The following is a 21,810-nucleotide window of genomic DNA, read 5'->3' on the forward strand; positions in this document are numbered from 1 at the left end:
CAGTGGGGGGGAAAAGGAGATATATGTACTACTATATGTAATACTTTAAACAATAAAAAATTAAATATTAAAAATCTGAAAAAAAAAGTATAGTAGTCATTTAACTTTTAAATCCTTTTCTCAGTTAATATGTAGAACTCCAGCTTTATGGATGAATGTATGTTTAGTTTGTTAAGATCTTTGAATTTTTCTCTAGTGGGGAAGCTTTGTAAAGGCTTTTACAGAATAAAATGGAGCAGGACATCATTTTCATGTAGTGGTATTTTTAAAGGGAGAAGAAAGTACTTATATTTGTATTTTTAAGGGTGTGAAATTTCTGACATTTGTGACCTGCGCTCTCCCTCTAGTGGCAGTGAGTGAAATGCTATGTGATTGCAGAAAGCCCACCACCTCTAAGGAATGTTAGTGCTGAAGAAGATTTTATAGATTTTTTTTTTTTTTACAGATGAGTAAACTGAAGTCTCAGTAGAGGTGACTTTCTGTGGTCATTCAGCTTGTTAGTAATGGAGCTGAACTGAGCCTATGACTTGTCTCTTGACTCCTGTTTTCATGTTATTTCTACCAAACCTTGCTATCTGTTGGCCTTGTAAATGTCATTGTTTCATCGATTCAATTAAAAACTACGTGTTGAGCTCTTAGTATGTATTTAACATTTCCCTAGATGCTGTGGGGCTTGTGAAGAAGAATAAGTTAAGGTCATTGTCCATAGGGATCTTACTCCCTAATTGTTAACATAAGTTAAATGACAATATAAGCCAGCAGTACAAATGATAGTCCCAAGCAATATGTGATGAAATGTCAAACACGGGATACAGGGTATAAGTGCAGAGGGTTCAGTGAACTGAAGAACTACTGAAACTAGAGGCTCCCATTTTTATTTTACCCTTTGGTTCCTGATTTTATTAAATGATTTAGTCATTCACCAAATATTGAGCATCTACTATGGGCCAGATAGTGTACTAGATGCTGATAATATAATGGGAAACTGTTCTGACACCATACCTTCAGGAGTTGGGGTAGAGAAGTTTCAACTGAATAAGTAATTTTACATAGAGTTGATGGCTGTGAAGAAAACAGACCAGGTTAATGGGATCTCACGTGACCAGGAGTGCATTCTAGATAGAATTGTCAGGGAAGGCCTTTCTGAGGAGATGACATGTTAAGCTAAAAAGAGACTGATGAGCCCTAACTGATTTGGCTCAGTGGATAGAGCGTTGGCCTGCAGACTCAAGAGTCCCAGGTTCGATTCCGGTCAAGGGCATGTACATTGGTTGCAGGCACATCTCCAGTAGGGGGTGTGCGGGAGGCAGCTGATCGATGTTTCTAACTCTCTCTCCTTCTCCCTTCCTCTGTGTAAAAAATCAATAAAATACATTAAAAAAAGAGACTGATGAGAGGAAGACAAACATAGGTCATAACATTGTGTAAAAGGTTAACAGAATATTGCAGCAGTTGTAAACCCCCTGTGATGCATGTTTGAAGGACAGTAAAGAAAAGACAAGACTGTGTAGTTGGAGCACAGTGAACAGCTATGGGAGAGGATGGCATGACATGAATTTGGAGAGACAGGCAGGGTCATGTAGGCATGGGAAACCCTGGACAGCTTTTTGTTCATGGTGTTTTGGGTTTTTCCCGCAAGGGGAAATAGCATCGAGTGTGCCTTTCATAAAGAACACTCTGGCTGCTGTCCTGAGAATAAATGAGAGAGGAGCTACACTGGTACAGGGAGATTCAATTATGCATGCAATGTCCATCTCTCTTTCCTCTTGTACAGTGTCCCACTTATCCTTTAAACTTCCTCCTCTTGGACATTCCCTACCTACCTGCAGACTCAGTTGCTTCTTCTTCCTTCGTGCATTTTGTATATACCACTCTTGTACTGTTTATTATTTGTATCGCAGTGATTTCATTCCTTGTCTTTTTTCCCCCATAGACTGGGAATGGCTTGATGGTAGGAACCATGTTTTTTTTTTTTTATGTGATTGGTAATTAGAAGCTTATTCAGTGTACCTTTGTTGAATGAGTGAACAAATGGCTTCATTGAAGTGGAGGTTTGAGCTTGACTTGGAAGGGTAGCCAGAATTTGGCTAAAAACTGTGGACAAATGCACAAAAGAATGCATATGATACATGTATTCATGGAACAGTAAAGACACTAGTTTGGTCTTGTGATGAATGATGAGTGTTAATGCTAAAAATGTAGGTTGGGTCTTAAGGAACTTGGACTTAATATCCTAGGTCATAATTTCTCAACCTTGGTACTACTGGGCAGGATAATTGTTGTAATGGGCTTCCCTGTGCATTGTAGGATGTTTAACAGCATCCCTGGCTTCTACCCACTAGATGTCAGTAGCATCCCCCAGTGGTGACAATACAAAATGTCTTCAGACATTATCAGATGTTCTGAGGTGGGGGGTGTGTGTGTGGAGGGGAGTGGCCACTGATTGAGATCCACTGCCCTTGGTAATAGGGAAGCTTCAAAAAAATCTTAGCAGGAGATGGTCTGATGTAATCAGTATTTGAGGAAGATTAATTTGGAAATGAGAGTTAGGTGTATTGGGATTAAAGAGAAATTGTACAGAGAACTACTAGAAGATTACTAGACTATTTTGGTTATAGGTAAGAAGGTCATGAAAAGGGAAGATAGTAGTAGTAAGGGTAGAAAGGTGGGGCAAGGAAGGAAAAACTTGAAGGATAGACCATGGGTTCCTTGAGCTCAATATCTTGCCTTATGCATCTGATTGGAGAGAAGTTGAACAGAGATCTAAGAGGTCACTATTGATGTGACTCAGATATAGATGATAGTGTCCCGAAAAGGGATGATGAGACTAAGGAGGGGAAGATGGAGCAAAAGTCAGGGAGACTGGAAGCTAAATATTGAGTTCCTTAGGCACAGAGGCTTGTCTCATCCATCTCAGTATTTCCCATAGCACTAAACGTTGAGTTGATGTAGTAGAAGGTGCAGTAAGATTTTTCATTTTTTTTGATTGGCTGGTTGCTTAAATGAGTGAGTGAATATGGAAAGAAAGGGAGTAGGAAGAAAGAAATTTTATAAATTTTGCTGCTTGTATCATTTTTGGGTATATATGAACACATTTCTTTTTTTTATGTTAACACACCTTTCACTAGAGACAGAGTGCTAGGAAGTGTATTATGAGGGTGTTAGAATGAAGAACTGCCTCAGTTTTGTAGAGGGTGCCAGTGTAAAGCCAACTATATATACAAACATACTTTATTGAATCCCACAATTGATGGCCCTCATTCCCTTGTAAAACACACTGAGTGCTGGGGGCTAGTAGGCGTCTCCAGTACCTCCAAACACATCTGCTCTCTCCTCAATTGAATGTTGATTTACCAGAAGTCAGTTGTCTTTATTCCAAAACCTGTTTATCTCAGTTATACTTGTTAACGTCAGTAAAGCATTTATTAAATATACTAATGAGTTCTGAGTGCCAAAATAGAAATGTGGATAAAATAATTAACAAAGTTCCCTGTTCCATGAAGCTCCCATTTAAATGAGCTTATGTTCTAGTGAATATATTTCTCATTACTTAATTTTTTTGTTGTTTCCCATTTGCAAGTTATATCATATTTCTGTTTGTTTTCATAACTAATAATGACTTATTTTAGTGTTTGCATGTCATGGAGATCCCAGTCATGATACAGTTTCTACCTGTAATTCTTATGCAACTCTTCCGAGTTCTCACAAACATGACCCATGAAGATGATGTTCCCATCAACTGCACCATGTGAGTTTCGGTGTTGTAATACAAAGAAGCAAGTTTTGTTTCCTTTTGCGTTTCTTCATTTTAAATATAAATTGATCTTCCAAATGAGAACCCCAAAATCAGAAATTTAATATATATATATTTTTAGTTTCATGATTCTCAAATGGGGGGGGGACTTGTGTCCCCAGAGATCGATGGTACCATAAGCCATAGGGTAAACTTAATGTGCTTTCGTGGACCAGGGGTGTTCTAACACTTTGATGCACAGGAGAATCACCTGGGGAGCTTTTAAAAATTCTTCTGCCAGACCACACTTCATACCAATGAAACCAGAATCTCTGGCAGTAGTACTCTGTTAGTATTTTTAAAAATTTTTTTAGGTGATTCCATAATGCAACAGAGTTTGAGAACCATTGCCCTTGACCAGTGTTGTCCAATAGAACTTTCTCCAAGTATGGAAATGTACTGCTGCACGTGTGCTGACCAGTATGGTAGCCATTAGCCACATTTCGCTATTGAGCTCTTGAAATGTGGCTAGTGTAACTGACAAACTGAATTTTTAATTGTATTCAATTTAAATTGATATAGTCACTTGTGGCTGATGGCTCTCATATATTGGATAGAATGGCCCTAAGCCATCAATTTTTACTTACAAGATAAGGGAGTGTTATTTTTATATGAATCAAATTTGGATATATTGTAGAGTAGAGCATAAAATGTACCTGAGTTTTGAAATTAAAACTGGAGACAAAAAAAAAAAATCGCGAGCTCAGGGCTGGATGTTTCTGGCCTTGCTGCTTCTGCTGTTGCACCATCAGGATTCAGGCTACACACCCCTGCACACTGTTTGGTCTTCTCTGCTTGCTGTTGGGGATGATCTGGTTGGAAAATTTAAGAAGTATTACTCTAGTCCAGGGCTTCTCAAAATGTGGTTCCCAGATCAGCAGCATCAGTATCACCTGGGAACTTATTTAAAATGCCAATCATTGAACTTCATTTCAGTCCTTAAAAAATCAGAAACTCTGGGAGAGGAAGCTGATCAGTCTCCCCTCTGGGTGATTCTGATTCATGCTAAATTTTGAGAACCACTACTAATCTCCTAACTTTAAAACTTTCTATGACTTTCATATTTACTTCTAATTTTAATTCATGTCCCTTATACCTGTCCTACCTCTTCCCTTCCTTTTCCCCCCATCTGTTGACATGCTGTTCATTTTATTTTTCTATTTCTTCTCACTAGAGAGAATTTCAGTATTTACCTTACTCATTGTCTTTTACTATATAGTAGCTATTTCAGGAATGTAGACAGAAATTATGAAACATCTGGAATGCCAAAATAAAATATATTTCTTTTGAATTAATTAGACCCAAATTATCATTACATCTTATGCAATCATCTCACCTTTAATTACTCAGTCAGTGATAGGAATTTTTAGGTCTTATCTAGCAATCAAACTGGTAATTAATTTTAGCCTGACATGCTGGCTTCTGTTAATGTTGTTTCAGGGTTCTTTTACATATCGTCTCACAGTGTCATGAAGAAGGCTTGGATAATTACTTAAGATCCTTCATAAAGGTTTGTGGAAAAAACTTACTTTCTGAGCAGTTGATTTTGTGGGAGAATTTTGCCTTACGGTTCATTTTCTTTATTTGTAGTATAGCTTCCGACCTGAAAAACCGAGTGCTCCTCAGGCCCAGCTAACACATGAAATTCTGGCTACTACAATGATAGCAATTTTGAAACAGTCCGCAGACTTTTTAGCAATAAACAAACTGTTAAAGGTAAGGGATCAGGACGCAACAGGGAAAAAGCAGCCAGGAAAATATATGTTTGATACCCTCCCATTTCAGTTCTAGTCTTTCATAATTTTTTCACGTGACCCTCACTTTCCTTGTCACTTTGCCCATGCATCCTTTACCCTCAAGTTTTCCAGAATTTCATTCTCTTCATTCTCCCCATCCACCCTCGCCCCTGCCCTCAGTCAAATGTGTAATAGAAAGAATTTTGGGTCATGTTGACATGGGTTAGAATCATGTATCCACCACTTAATAATTCTATGACCTGGGGCTATTATTTAGCATCTTTGAGCCTCAATTCCTCATTTCTAAAATATAAAGAAAGCATTTAAGATATTGTTTCTGGCACATAGTAGGCACTCAAATGGTGGCTCTTATTATTGTCATTATTTTCCACTAGGCAAACATTCTTACCAAAAGCCCATTTGTGCATCACAGTTGGCTCTGAGGAACTTTATCTTTCTGCCAACACCAATTGAAGTTACTCTGTGGAACTTTGTGAATTGGGATCCCTTTAAAATGTTATTAATGTTAGATCCATATGTATTTGTATTTGTTAAACTTGGCTAAGGTTAAAAAATTTGGGAAACTATTGAAGATTGATTTTATTTCTTTGTTTATTTTAGTACTCATGGTTTTTCTTTGAAATCATTGCAAAGTCTATGGCCACATATTTGTTGGAAGAAAATAAAATTAAGGTAAGTAGGCTCAAGGGTAATACTTAACATAGACGAAGAAGGCTAACTGTATGACATGCAAAGCCTCTTTTATATTTAAGGGCTCTTAGCTCTTCACTTTTTTTCCTTTATTGATTAAGATATTACATATGTGTCCTTATCCCTCCATTGCCCCCCCACCCCGCTCATGCCCTCACCCCCCTGTTGTCTGTGTTCATTGGTTAGGCTTATGTGCATGCATACAAGTCCTTTAGTTGATCTCTCCCCCTCCCCCCACCCTCCCCTACCTTCCCTCTGAGGTTTGACAGTCTGATCGATGCTTATCTGTCTCTGGATCTGTTTTTGTTCATCAGTTTATGTTGTTCATTATATTCCACAAATGAGTGAGATCATGTGATATTTACTTTTCTCTGACTGACTTATTTCGCTTAACATAATGCTCTCCAGTTCCATCCATGCTGTTCACTTTTAAAATTTTTTTAAAAAAATACATTGCATAGCCACTAAGGAAAATAGTATGGTAGTTTCTAAAAAAGTTAAAAATGGGACTGCCTTATTATCCACTGAGTCCTCTTCTGGGCATATCTGAAGAATCCTAAAATACTAATTCAAAATAATATATGCACCCCTATGTTCAATGCAACATTATTTACAATAGCCAAGCTATGGAAGCAAACCTAATGCCCATAATTAGATGACTGGGTAAAAAGGTTATACAATGGAGTATTACTCAGCCATAAAAAAGAGTGAAATCTTACATTTGCAACAGTATGGATATATCTAGAGGGTATTATGCTGATTGAAATAAGTCAGTCAGAAGAAGGCAAATACCATATGACTTCAGTAATATGTCAAACCTAATGAATAATATAAATGAACAAACAAAAGAGAAACAGACTCATAGACGCAGGACATACTGTTGGTCGTCAGAGGGGCGGGGGTGTTGGAGGACTGGGTGAGAAAAGGTGATGAGAGTAGAAGTACAAGTTGGGCCCTGGCCAGTTTTGCTAAGTGGTTGGAGCGTTGGCCTGCAGACCCAAGGTTCGCGGGTTTGATTCCCGGTCAAGGGCACATACCTTGGTTGCAGATGCCCCAGTCCTGGTATGGGTGTGTGTGGGAGGCAACCAATTGATGTGTCTCTCTCATGTCGATGTTTCTCTATTTCTGTCAGCCCCCCACCTCAAGTCTCTCTGGAAATCAATGGAAAATTATCTTCTGGTGAGAATTAAAAACAAAGAAGTACAAGTTGGTAGTTACAAAATAGGCATGGGGATATAAAGTAGAGCATAGGGAATATAGTTATGACTATGTATGTTGCCAAGTAGATACTAGTAATATTGGGGGAACACTTTGGAAAGAATATGATTGTCTAAACACTATGCTGTATACCCAAAGCTGATACAAAATAATATGAATGTAAGCTGTAATTGAAAAATAAAAAAATTGTTTAATGTATTGCATAAAACTGTGATCCGACATGTTTAAATATATTTTTATTGATATAAGAGAGGAAGAGAGAGGGAGAGAGATAGAAACATCAATGATGAGAGAGAATCATTGATTGGCTGCCTCCTGCATGCTCTGCACTGGGGATCATGCCTGCAACCCAGGAATGTGCCCTGACCGTGACTTCCTAGTTCATAAGTCTACGCTCAACCAATCGAACCGTGACTTCCTAGTTCATAAGTCTACGCTCAACCACTGACCAACACTGGCTGGGTGACAGTTCATATTTTTTAAAGTCTAATTTTGAGAGGCTCTTTTACCTAGATTCTTTCATATTAGTTTGCCATGTAAAATGTATTATCTTTGAAGCTTTCCATTTGTCTTATGGTTTTAAAATGTCCATGTTGAAAACATTCATTTGGAATAACAAGAACCAAATCAGAAATAACCTTTCTTTTAGAAAGGTCAAAAGCATGTACAAGGTTAAAAACACTTTATGCAATAGATGTGTTCCTGAAATGGTGGTGTATACACTTCGTTGTGTTTTCAGATTGTTTTAAGGTACAAAGACATTCTCTTAGTTATAGAAATTATAAAGCCAAGACTTGTAAACAAATAAATATTTACCTCATATGTATAATTTTAATTATTATTTTCAGAGAAAGGGTTTACTGAAATTGAGGTGCACGGATGCATCTATATTTTGTGTGTCAGGAAAAAACTGGGATGAAAAACTGGCATGTGCCTGCATCTGAGGGACATGATTCTAAAGTTAGGTCATAATTACCTATTCTTGTTGATTATTTCAGCCAGTTAAATTGTTAGAAGTCCAGATAGTTCCTATAATGATGTAAAATATGTCATTTTTTAGTTGGAAGAAACATTATACTCTAGTAAAAAATACACATTTACTAGTATATGTAGAATGTATGTGAAAATAAGAGTGGCATTTGATTTAGACCTTTTGCAACTGACATTTTTCTATGCCTGTTTAATTTAAGCTTCCCAGAGGCCAGAGGTTTCCTGAGGCATATCATCACGTCTTACATTCTTTGCTTCTTGCAATAATTCCCCATGTGACTATTCGCTATGCAGAGATTCCGGATGAGTCCAGAAATGTCAATTATAGTTTGGCTAGCTTCCTGAAGGTGAGTTAAAGGCAGCCAGAACATGGTAAGAAATTATTCTTCACCAATATCTTCCTTAAAGCCAAAGGGAAAAAATTAGCTCATTTCTAGAGATTCAGCGAGGTCTTTATAAGGCTGCTGGAGAAACTTGTAAGTGAATTAATTTATCAGTTTTATTAAATACCCAAATTGATTTTTTCTTCCCACTGAAATAGATAATTAATTAAATTAGCAGTCCCACACTGGTGGATTAGCTAGAGGCATGTTTTATGTAATTTTTTTTCAAATATATTACATTGAGTGTCTTTAGTTAGGTTCTAAAATCCCCACACTCCTTAGAGTTCCCCTGACTCTCTGTGCCATTTACATCACTTCTCTGACCCCTATTGGCCTTTTGAACTTGGAGCCCTTGAATTAAAGCAACCTATTACTGATATAACCAGTCTACATGTTGCTAATACATATAGATGCCAATTATTAATTTTAGTCAGTGAGATTATTTTGTTCGAGAGATCCCAGAAACTTTTATAGTTATGGAAGACAGTGTATTTATTGTTATGTTTTGTTATCAGCATGTAAGGGCACTGCTAGAATGCAGTGCTATAAAGTGGGTAACAACACTATTTGATTTGCTGTAGAGAAGGGGCATGGGTTTGTAATGCACTTAGTTTTGACTTTCTCCTTTCCACTCCCCCTCTTGTCATAGCTCTTTATCATGTATCAACTTTACATTAAGAACCTGATGGTCAGTAATCCATTCAAGCAGTTAGATGTCTAACATTACCCTTGTTTTCTTATTAAAAATTCATAGCTAGGTTTCAGATCTCCAGCATATGATTTTCTGATGTAAGATCATTCTTTGCCAGAACTAAAATAAAGTTTTAACATTACTGCATAAGACTGCTTGTGTATAAAAACCAAACATCCACATATCTTTTTAAAGTGACCTAAGAATGAGACTATCTGAAATGCAAAATCTCACTTTCTTACATGGAATTTAAACATTTGTCCACCTTCTGTGTGAGGGTTCAAAGATGCAAGAGGCTGCCTTTGTAATCACATGCAAATGCATATACAAGATAAAGTGTGATGACTGTTAACACTGAAAGTACAAAAAATACAATAGGAAAACAAGAAAGAGAAGGATTATAACCAGGGACTGTGAACAGAGACTAGAAGCATAGTTCCCCATGACAAGAGTTGAAGGTGTTGTAGGTAGAGGATCCTATGAACAAAGATGTGATATGCACATTGAGAAATTGTTAAGGGGTGAGCAAGAATGTCACTGTGCAGACAGGTTTGGGTGTGTGGAGCTGGAAAGGCCATCTGGTGTCAGAAGATGGAAAGCCTTAAAAATCCAGCTAAGGAATTTAGATTTTGGTTTATACGCAATGGAGAAATACCAAAGATTTTTTTAGGATAATTTTATTGCTGGTATGATGGAAGAAGTGAGGAAAAGATCAGAGTCAAGACAACCAATTATAAGATAAATCCCTCCCCCTTGTCTGCCTGTCAGCGTCCATTCATCTTTTAGAAGCTTAGTTCTTCCCTAGCCTCCCCCCCTCAGTGTCAATCACCTCTTTGGGTTTTACCCATTCTTCATATACTTCTTATTGTGTTGTATTATAATTATTTATTTGTCTCTATCATTGGATAAGAGTAAAGACCATGTCTTGTTATTCACATTTGTATTTATCTAGAATGTAATACATTGTCTCAAACACAGTAGATCCTAAAAATCTTTATTGGTTGAATGAATAAATAGAAGCCTACCTCATTAATCTCAGAGGTGAGGGGTGATGAGGATCTGACCTAAGGTAATGGCAGAGAAAGTTGAAAGGAGAGGTGAGAAGTGAGATGCAAATGGCTGATTAATCAAATATTGCGTTCCTTCTATTTCACAGGACTATTCTAGGCCCTATGGAGAACATAAAGAAAAAAAGATAGTTCCTGTTGTCCTACCTAGATGAAAACACAGGGAAATAATAAGTAAAACAAAAACTAGCAAGAAAGTGATTTAAAGAACCTGTGCATCAAGATGGTTAAGGAAGATGGAACTTCATCAGACTATTAAAGAATGGGCAGGATTAGGTATAAGTTGGTATAGAATTTCTAGCTAGGCCTGGCATGAGCAAAGACCCAGAGGTAGGACTGTACAGTACATCTTGAGGAGATAATAAGTAGATGAACTGTATTGGGAAATAAAACTGGAAAGTAGGTTGGGACAAGACTGTGGATGTCCTTGAATGCTAAGTAAGGAGTTTGAAATTTTATTAAAGGCAATAAGCAACTCTTGAAAGCTTTTAGGAAGGAAGGTGACATGATTAGTGCTTGGAGTTAGAGATTAATCTGGAAGCACTTGGATGGAAAGAGAGGCATGGAAACTGGTTAGGAGGCTCACTACAGTTGTTCAGTTGGCAAGGTAATGAGAGCCTTAACTAGGAGAATGACAGCAGGAAAATGTAACAACTAGGAGGGCAGTCACAGAGGAAGAATATTTTAATAGCTAAGACTTCACAAGACACAAAGAAAAGCTTCTGGTCTGAAAGTTTTACACTTTCAATAGCTAAATGACCACTTTACACCTCACTTTACACTTTGAGAGTTGACTACAATGAGGCAGTACAGCTGAATAGGTTACATAAATGTGTATGCATATGTATTTGTATGGATATATAGATGTATGTATATATTTGTATATGTGCATACATAAAATTTTATTTATAAAATTGTACAGTTGCATTCCAATTCCAATATTAACTGTCTCTTTTTTAGTGTCACCTAAAGCTCTGAAAGCTGTTACTCTATTTCCTGTAAAAGAGAGAGTGTCATCCTGTAGATGTGAAACAAATTTAAAAATTTTTTCAATTTATACTTGGCAGACATACTCAGCTAACTGTTCATTTTGATTTGGTTTCTATAGCGCTGTCTGACACTAATGGATAGAGGATTTATTTTCAATTTGATAAATGACTATATATCTGGATTCAGCCCCAAAGATCCTAAGGTAAGGTATCCTCTCTAATAAAAGAGTAATATGAAAATTGACCATCACTCCAACACATCACTCCAACGGCTGCCCCATGTGGTCAAAGATGGATGCCCCCATGTGGACACAAGATGGCCACCACAAAATGGCCAGTAGGGGAGGGCAGTTGGGAGGGACCAGGCCTGCAAGGGAGGGCAGTTGTGGGCAATCAAGCCTGCAGGGAAGGGCAGTTAGGGGTGACCAGGCCGGCAGAGGAGGGAAGTTGGGGGTGACCAGGCCTGCCGGGAAGGGCAGTTGGGGGGGACCTAGGCCTGCAGGGGAGAGCAGTTGGGGGGGGGACCAGGCCTGCAGGGGAGGGCAGTTAGGGGCAAACAGGATGGCAGGGGAGTAGTTAGGCATCAATCAGGCTGGCAGAGGAGTGGTTAGGGGGTGATCAGGCTGGCAGGCAGAAGCAGTTAGGGGCAATCAGGAAGTAGGCAGGCGAGAAGTTGGGAGCCAGCAGTCCTGGATTGTGAGAGGGATGTCCGACTCCCGTTTAGGCCCGATCCTACCGGGATCGGGCCTGAACGGGCAGTCGGACATCCTTCGAGGGGTCCCAGATTGGAGAGGGTGCAGGCTGGGCTGAGGGACACCCCCCCATGCATGAATTTCGTGCACTGGGCCTCTAGTAAGAATATAACTGTAATAGATGTCAGACATTACAGTGTGAGGCTAAGGGTGACATTTATTGTCCTCTGGAGGAATTGGAACTGCTGTTTCCATTTAGGTACTTTTATTAAAGCTGTACTTTAAAGAAGGGAATATTGCATAGTGTTTTTGGGGGGGTCCCCTAAGACCATCCACATGTTTGGTGGTTTAGTAGAAAGACTCAAAGGACTCAACATGTAGTCGTACTTATGGCTAAGATTCATTACAGAGACACAGCAAGGATGCTCAGCTGGATCAGTAAGGGAAAAGACATCAAATGGAGTCCTTGGCAGTGTGTGTGTCGGCTTCCCGGGCATGCCCTTCCTCCTGTGAAGGCTCACACGGCACACCTTCTCTCCAGCAGTGCAAATGCAGTCACGCATTCAATGTTTCTGTTCAGGGAAGCCCATTTGAGACTTGGGGTTTAGGGTTATTACTGGGGGCAATTCATGTATTGGAGGCTGGTTAAAATTCCAGTCTTGGAATGGAAAGGAACGCAGGTGTTCACCATAAATCACATTGTTCAGACAGTCTGAGCAGGCTGGCACAGAACGTACACCCTTATCATATAAGAAACATTTCAAAATCCAATTTCCCAAATGCCAGCCAAAGACCAACGAGTCTTTTTCAAGGAGAGCAGTCTTAGGCCTGTTGTGTTAACTCTTTCCTGCGCAGGTCACCTCTCCAGGTATGCTTAAAATACTAAACACTTCTCTTCTGAAAATTAACACTCTGTATTTAATCATTAAAATAGTAAATATGTATTCGTGTATGATTTCTTTCCATTTAGGTTTTGGCTGAATACAAGTTTGAATTTCTGCAAACAATTTGCAATCACGAACATTACATTCCTCTGAATTTGCCAATGGCATTTGCAAAACCTAAACTTCAGCGAGTTCAAGGTGGGTATTTGTGTTTTCCATCATTTAGAATTGTGTTTTCCTTTCTTTTTCTTTTGCTAGCACTAGTGTAGTATAATGTTTTCTAGTTAAGACAGTCAATTTAAAGGTAACCTCAGAATTGTTACTATCTGAAGATAGATTTGTTAATAGTATGCCTCATTTCCTTCCGAGTGTCAGTATGGTAGTATTTGTAGTATGAAGAAATCTGGTATGTTACGTAGATTGTTGCTTAAACACAGATGTTAGATGCTAGAAAAATTGCTCTCTGTAGTAGTGTTTGAACTCTTGTATGACACTGAATTAAGAAAACCATATCAATACATTTCTGCTGAAAGGAGCATCAAAAGAAATGTATAAAGGCAGAATAAAATAATATATATGTATTAAATTTTTGAAATGCCTTCAGTTATCTCCATTGCTAGTTTTATTGAATGCTTTGTTGTGTAGCACTATTCTTATGTTACTGTGTTTTTTATTTGTCCCTTTTCTTTTCATATATTAATTAGATTTTTTTTCATTTGCGGTGGACCGTTTGACTTCAGTAGGTAGGTTTAACTCGGTTCACTCTAAAGTAGTTTGCTTTCTTTAAAAACAATTGATTTGATGAATGGCTAACATGGACGGGGGCTTTGTTTGCTTTCAAATCCTCCCTAGCCAAAATGAGGCTTTAGTTAACGTGCCCATAAAATGTAGGCGGCAATGTATTTGTTTGCTTTTAAAATAAGCTTTGAGTGTTGATTACTAGAGGAATCAACTTGAAAACATTATTGTCAGAAAACAAGTTTTCGCTCAAGCCAGCATGGGGGCTAGAGGGTAGCTGTCCTTTAAGTGTGCATCATTTTCCATGCTTGCCTTGCTTCTCTGACCTGTGCCATGTCTGCTTGGGCACAATTTTAAAGGCGTGATTAGATTTCTATAAATCTGATTAATTTCTTTAAATTACTGAAGTGAAAAACTACCATTGCAAAAATCTACCCAGATAAGGCAACCCAGGTTAGTCAGTACTGGCCCTTTTGCGTAGAAAGTGATAGGGATTCACAAAAGAGCATGACCAGTGGCAGGAAGAAAGTCAGCTGCCTTGGTTTCTAGGGGGTTGCTGCTGAGCAGTGGTTTTATTGATTGAATTATAGCCAGTGAAAATGGAGGAAAAATATTCAACCACTCCCTTAATATATTTTGAGCATGTATAGCCCACATACTTCTCCCAGTATTTATCACTAGTTATGAGGAAGTCAGAGAAAAGGGGTGGACAGATCATCAGGATTTAGGATTAAATCTGACTACTCATAACACTTATTCACTCCTAATTGAATGCATAGCATTATATTAAGTGCTAAAGAGGCCCAAAAAACAAAATAGAAGATGTATCCTTCAGCTTTATGGCCTAACTAAATTAAAGCATAGAGGAAATATGGTAGAAATCTACTCTGAAAATTACTAAACTGGATCACAATCCCTGCTGAGTAGTTATAAGGCAAGTCCCAACCAGGATATTAGCAGCTGGGATTGAAAATGAATTGAGGATCCAAAGAGGAGTGAAAGACATAGTTTGAAGTATTGATTTTATGAAATAAAAGATTTGTATTTGTGTGATGATGAATTGGAGTGGGATGAGGCTGCTTTTTTTATTATTCTTGTGTCCAATTGTATGCAGGTCAATATGTAACATTTACTAGAACAGCCAATAGTACTGTTAGAATCATTCAGTTATCTAGTTTCTCTTCCTTTTCCTAATTTGCAAGTATAAACAGATAAGTAAATCATGAAGTATTATATAGAATTACTCCAATTTGTAGTTACAACTAAATCTCTTCAGATAATTAAGAAATATGTTAAGACATTGCCAATTATGGTATTCTTTCATTCTAGGTTCTGTTCTAAGATTTCCAGAGTTGAAAATAAGTATGGGGAAAGGAATCTAGGGACTATCCTACCCACTAAAATTATTATTAAGGCTATCATTTAGCCCTAATTATGAGTCCTCCTGTCTTGTAAAATTTTGCATGCTCATTTAAATGATAAAATAATTGTTCATATTCATTAATAAAATAATACCTTCTGCTAGCATGGTCACATATTACTAAATAATAAGTTATAGTCTGTTATTTTAATATTGCAATAATTTTAGAATATTTTTATAAATGGGCTTTCAATTTCATTGTACTGCAGATTCAAACCTTGAATACAGTTTATCAGATGAGTATTGCAAGCATCACTTCTTGGTTGGTCTGCTTCTGAGGGAAACCTCCATTGCTCTTCAAGACAATTATGAGATCAGATATACAGCTATCTCTGTCGTAAAGAATCTTTTGATAAAACATGCATTTGATACTAGATACCAGCACAAGGTAAGGATGTCTATATAATTCATCAGTATCATGTTAGTAAATTTCTGCTAAGATTTTGCACTAAAGATGAAGTTTTCTGTGAGAAACATAATATGAGCATTGATGCTTATTTTTATAAATAAGTTTTATTTCTGTTTAAAATGATTAGGTTTTAAAAATATTGTTTCATTAACTGTTGAAGAAAACACTGGTTTCTCCCTTTGGCCATATTTTGCCCTGCTTTTCTGAGGAGTAAGGGTTTTGGGAGAATATTAAGAATGAAATTGCAATTGAAAATAGTCACTTAGAATCCTACTGAGTATTCCGAAATTTAAGCTGATTTGTGTTTTATCAGAAGTAGGACATTCTATTTCATAATATAAATGTATTTCATTCTTCCTTTTAATAGTTTCTTTAGGCCTGATAAATTTCTTCACTATATTTCATAGATGTCCTATTTATACCACCCCACCCCAAAATCATTTTTCTTTTGTCACTGGGGTTGAGGAAATAAACATTTTCTGTCACAAATGGCAGCATTACTGTGGATTGATTTTGCTCTACAGGACATCAACACATTGCCCTGACTGCCACTATCATGTCCAAATATAAGTTACCCCCAAAAAACTATTTATGAGTTAGTGATAAGGTATTTTGCATAAAGTACTATTCACTGGTATACATGCCTCAAAAGTTATATAAGCCAAACTTTATGAAACACATCTAGAAAGATGTTGAAGTTCCTCTGTTTATTACCATAGAGTTGTAAGACAAAAAAATATTCCAACACTGGAACCTGCCAATAGAAACTGCTATCGACTATCAAGTGGGATTCTTGGCATGCTGATCTGATATGTTGGAATGGTCCATGAAATAAGTCTTTCTCAAGCATTCCTTGGACCTGGCATTGGTTCCACCTTAATGAAGGACATGATACTTATAAATTCTCATTTGTTAAAATATTTATCAGGGCGACTGGGTCAGCCATTTTGACTGAACAGACTGGTGGATTTAGGCACTCTTTTTAGTGATTTTGTTTTTTAACCAAATCAACCAATTCTTTCCCTGCACTCTCTTCATAAACCCACTGTTTCAGCATCACAGTATGTGATTTTGAGTCTGGATTTCATGGGTGGCTTCCAAGTGCTTATGTCCTCTTTACTGGCAGATGCTCTCCTTTTTCTTAATAGATAGAGTCTATATTTTACTATATTATTTATACCCAGATGAATATTTTTTAAAACTTTTATTGATTTCAGAGAGGGAGGGAGAGAATGATAGAAACATTCTATATAATAAATAGGTAATATGCAAATTGACCCTCACGCCCTCACATCACAAGATGTCCACCCCCATATCGTCACAAGATGGCCTCCCCCATGTTGTCACAAGATGGCTTCCCCCATGTTGTCACAAGATGGCCGCCCCCACATTGTCACAAGATGGCCAGCAGGGAAGGGCAGTTGGGGGTGACCGGGCCTGCAGGGGAGGGCAGTTGGGGGTGATTGGGTCGACAGGGGAGCAGTTAGGTGTCAATCATGCTGGCAGGGGAGCGGTTACGTATCAATCAAGCCGGCAGGGGAGCGGTTAGGGGGTGATCAGGCTGGCAGGCAGAGTGGTTAGGGGCAATCAGGCAGCCAGGCAGGTGAGTGTTAGGAGCCAGCAGTCCTGGATTGTGAGAGGGATGTCCCAGATTGGAGAGGGTGCAGGCTGGGCTGAGGGAAACCCCCCCCCCCAGTGCATGAATTTCATCCACCAGGCCTCTAGTCAATGATAAGAGAGAATCATTGATCTGCTGCCTCCTGCATGCCCCCCACTGGGGATTGAGCCAGCAACCTGGGCGTGTGGCCTGATTGGGAATTGAACCATGACCTCCTGGTTCATAAGTCAACACTCAACCACTGAGCCACACCAGCTGGCCTAATTAAATTTTTTACTTACAATATTTGCTAGTTTTATTTATGCGATTCTATTATAAAGTAGATTTAAACTCCTCACCTTTAAGATGTTATTACTTATTGCGTTTTGCATTTTGTCACATTATAACTAGTAAAATAACGTTCTTCCACTTAACGTAGTTGCTCTATGTGCCCCCTTTTTTTGATATTGATTTAACACAGTTAACTAGTATAATATATCTAAATGAAAGCTATCTTAAAGCCATCCATTCCAACCAAGTTTAGTCACTCCTTTAAAAATGCTAGTTACTACTGGATTCTGGTTAACTGCTTCTTATGCCTAATAGTAGGGAAAAGGATCTTATACAGTGTAGAGGAATATGTCTTTAGCTGTGATCTCGAAGGATTCATGGGAGAAGTACAAAATGAACTTTCCCTCTGTGAAGCAGGAAGTTGCACTCCCCCCTACCCAACCTCTTTAGATGAAAGTGAAGGAAAAAGGGATTTCACTAGTGCCTTACCTAGAAGTGGAATTTTAAATACAAATGCTCCTCAAATTCTGATGGTGTTACATACTAATAACCCACTGTAAATTGAAAATATCATGAGTTGAAAATGCATTTAATACATACCTTACCGAACATCATAGCTTAGCCTAGCCTACCTTAAATGTGCTCAGAACACTTACATGAACCTGCAGTTGGGCAAAATAATCTAACACAAAACCTATTTTATAATCAGGTGTTGAATATCTCATGTAATTTACTATGTGTATCGCTTTCACACCATTGTAAAGTAAAAAAAAAGATAACTTGAACCATCGTAAGATGGGGACAATCTGTGTTTTACGCCACATATTTGGACATTCTTTAAATGTCCAAAATACTTTTTAAAATTCTGAAAATAGTATATGTACACACATACACAGCTATTGTTATCTGTAAATAAGTTAAATATTATGCCCGTTAGAGTGTTTTGAGGTTTTAGACTATGGTAAAGATTGAAATGCCAAGCTCATTACTCTCCCAGTGACTTTTGAAGTCCTTTCCTCTTTGTTAAAAAATGTAGGTATGAATGAGTATAGGATTTTCTCCAGTAGAACTTTGCTTCATGGGCCTGGTTAACCAAAGCTTCAATTCCTCACTCTCTTTGGTCCAAAGAATTCACAGATGGCCTGACTAAGAGGACATTTGTCAAATACAAATAATGATGCCAAAGTGAGGGTAGAGAGAGGAGCTTCAAATACCTATAATTTCTATCATGTCCCCCAAAGTGACTCCAAATAAACACACAGTCAAGAAAAGAAAATGCTTCCTATGGAAAAGTTGCTTCAAGACTAGACCTCTTAATCCAGCCCCCCCCCCCGCTTCCCAATTCCAACCACATTGCCACTCCTCAGTTCCTCCTCTAATGAAATTATTGAGGTGTCACTGGTTCCTATTATGTGTTACTCATAACTGCTATGGGAGATCTCCTAACTTCTTATAATTACCAGGAGACATCTTTCCTATTCAGAACAAGAATGTTTAATGTCTAACATTTGTTCTGGGGTCAATATCAGTTCCTGTAAACCACTGCAAGTGATGTTGACACCTAAGAGAATTGCAATTTCTACTTGGGCTGTGAGCAAATCTTTTCCTTTTTAAAAAAAAGAGTAATCTGCATACATGGTAAAAATCAATCAGTCAATCAATAAAATGCCTTTCTCACATTCCTTACCTCCATGCTCTAATTTATCTCTCCAGAAGCAGCTACTGTTATCATTTTCTTATATATACTTCTACTGTATGGAGGCATAATGTATATACAGGATGGGGCAAAAGTAGGTTTAAAGTTGTGAGTACATGAAACACAGTTTATTCTTGTGTTATTATTAATTACTGTATTATTTTCCACATGAAAAACTGTAAACCTGCTTTTGCCCCATCTTGTATAATAGAAACCATTATGCATTTTTCTTTTTTCATTTAACAATACACCCTAAAGTTAGATTATATTATGGTACACTGCAAATATGGATACACCTTATTATATTTATCTACCCATTTTCTATTAATAGATTCTGAGGTTATTGTCTATCTTTTGTGCAGGCAAAACTTTTCATAGATCTCCTTCCCTAGTGATCACTCACTATCAGAATTAAAATGGGCTCTAATCCAGAAGCTGTAATATTAATAATAGCAGCTAAAATGTATTGAGGACTCTCTATGCCAGACACTGTATTAAATAACTCACATGAATTACTATTATCATCCCCATTTTACCAAATAGAAAACTGATTAAGTGACTTACTCACAATCACGTAACTAGTAACAGGAGAGCTGGAATTCATGTATTTATAAAATCCAAAATTCGTGCTCTTACCCACTATATTGTATTGCCTCTCAAATCTTAAGTGGGACACTGTAATATTAGAGAATGGCCAAGAAAGGTTGGTCATGATGGTGAAAAATCTTGAAACCAATGCCATCTCTCGACCAGTCGACAGTGTGACACATATTGACCACCAGGGGGCAGATGCTCAATGCAGGAGCTGCCAAGCAACAGCAACTTTTCAGAGTGTCCTCTTGCACTCTGCGACCCCTCGGGGGATGTCAAACTGCCCATTTTGGCCCGATCCCCGAAGGCCGGCCTGGGAGCCCCACCTGTGAGAGGGATCCCGCTCATTCTGCAGCCGTACTTCGAGCCCCAGTGCCACCCCAGGTGCCACTGGCCTGGGAGGGACCATAGGAGGTTGGCTCCAGGGCATGTCCGCCTGTCTCTCTCCCAGTCCCGCCCCACTGGCCACCACCCGGGACTGCCTGCATTAGTCCCTGCACCAGAGGGACTAATTAATTTCCTTTCAATATGCACGAATCCATGTACGGGGACACTAACATGAAGAATAAAGGAAAATAATAAGGGCAGTTTAGCCTTTTGAAGAGCGAATTAAAACAATTGATGGTGACTGTTTCCAAGTATTTAAAGGGTTGCCATGTAAAGTGGAAGTGGGCTTATTCTTTGTAGTTCCAAAGGACAGAGCTATTCCTAGCAGGTAGAACCTTCACAGAGTAAATCAGCTAAAGGACCTTTCTAACAGTCCATGAAAAAACGAGTGTTTAAGGAGCAGTTTAAAACTAGCCATTTGTCAGGGATATGGATGAGGGCCATTCCTGTCTTGAATAGGAAGTTGGACTAAATCACTGTTCTCACACCTCTATGCACATCAGCATCATCTGGGGTAGATTCCCAGGACTCAGCCCAGACCTACTAAACCAGAATCTCCTAGTGATACGAGACTATTGATAGGGTTAGAAATTAGAAGTCTGTTAAGATGGGTTCCTGAAATTTACAAAAGTATGCAGATGGCCAATTAACACAAAAAATTGTTCAAGGATAAATACAAATATGCAAATTAAAGTCAGATGAGATACTATTGATCTGTGTTCTCTAGGTTGACTGTTGTGCCTTAGAGGTCTTATCTAAATCTCCAGACAAGCCTCCTAAAGTCCTCAAATATGGAGGGCAACTCTTGTGCCATGAAAACCACTGTTTTTGTTGCTATGAGTGTATGTACATATCTGGTGAGGAATGTCTATAGCTGAGAAAAGCAAAAAATAAATTTGACTAAGAGGTTTCACATTAGGTAAGACTATTGTGGCCAGCTTTATTTACATATTTACAAATATATCAATCTCCCAAGCTTTATAATTGATTTAGGGGGCCAAGATCAATCACATTATTTTAATTGCTATTTTAATCAAAGCAAAAATAGTTTCTTGAGTGAACACAGTAACTTATTCTTTTTTCACTTCATTAATTCATTCAGCTATTCAGCTAATGTACACTGAGTGGCCAGATTATGATCTCTGAACACATAATGATCTGGCCACTCAGTGTGTGTGTGTGTGTGTGTGTGTGTGTGTGTGTGTGTGTGTGTGTGTGTGTATTAGAGGCCCGGTGCATGAATTCGTGCATGGGTGGGGTCCAGCCAGCCTGGCCTGGGGGAGGGGCCATGGGCGGTTGGCCGGCCAGCCTGCTGGTCAAACTCCTGGTCGAGTGGACAATTTTCATATTAGCCTTTTATTATATAGGACTATATACACTGAGTGGCCAGATTATTATGCATTCAGAGATCATAATAATCTGGCCACTCAGTGTATATCTGCCCAGGAACTGGGGATGAAGCAGTGAATAGGACATACATGATCCCTGCTCTCATGAAACTCAGTCCTCACTGGAGTGAAAGAATAG

General features: G+C 38.3%; 1 protein-coding gene across 1 annotated transcript in view; it reads left to right on the forward strand.

The window, feature by feature from the left end:
• DOCK11 (dedicator of cytokinesis 11) overlaps positions 1 to 21,810 on the forward strand; it is a 203,221-nt gene that overhangs the window by 105,246 nt on the left and 76,165 nt on the right. Inside the window, exons 24-31 of the mRNA XM_008156829.2 lie at positions 3,630 to 3,748; positions 5,234 to 5,303; positions 5,384 to 5,509; positions 6,151 to 6,222; positions 8,649 to 8,795; positions 11,698 to 11,781; positions 13,241 to 13,352; positions 15,522 to 15,700. Coding sequence (XP_008155051.2) covers positions 3,630 to 3,748; positions 5,234 to 5,303; positions 5,384 to 5,509; positions 6,151 to 6,222; positions 8,649 to 8,795; positions 11,698 to 11,781; positions 13,241 to 13,352; positions 15,522 to 15,700 — 909 coding nt within the window. The remainder of the gene's footprint in view (positions 1 to 3,629; positions 3,749 to 5,233; positions 5,304 to 5,383; positions 5,510 to 6,150; positions 6,223 to 8,648; positions 8,796 to 11,697; positions 11,782 to 13,240; positions 13,353 to 15,521; positions 15,701 to 21,810) is intronic.

This window comes from Eptesicus fuscus, chromosome 1 (genome assembly GCF_027574615.1).
Source record: "Eptesicus fuscus isolate TK198812 chromosome 1, DD_ASM_mEF_20220401, whole genome shotgun sequence".
NCBI lineage: Eukaryota > Metazoa > Chordata > Mammalia > Chiroptera > Vespertilionidae > Eptesicus > Eptesicus fuscus.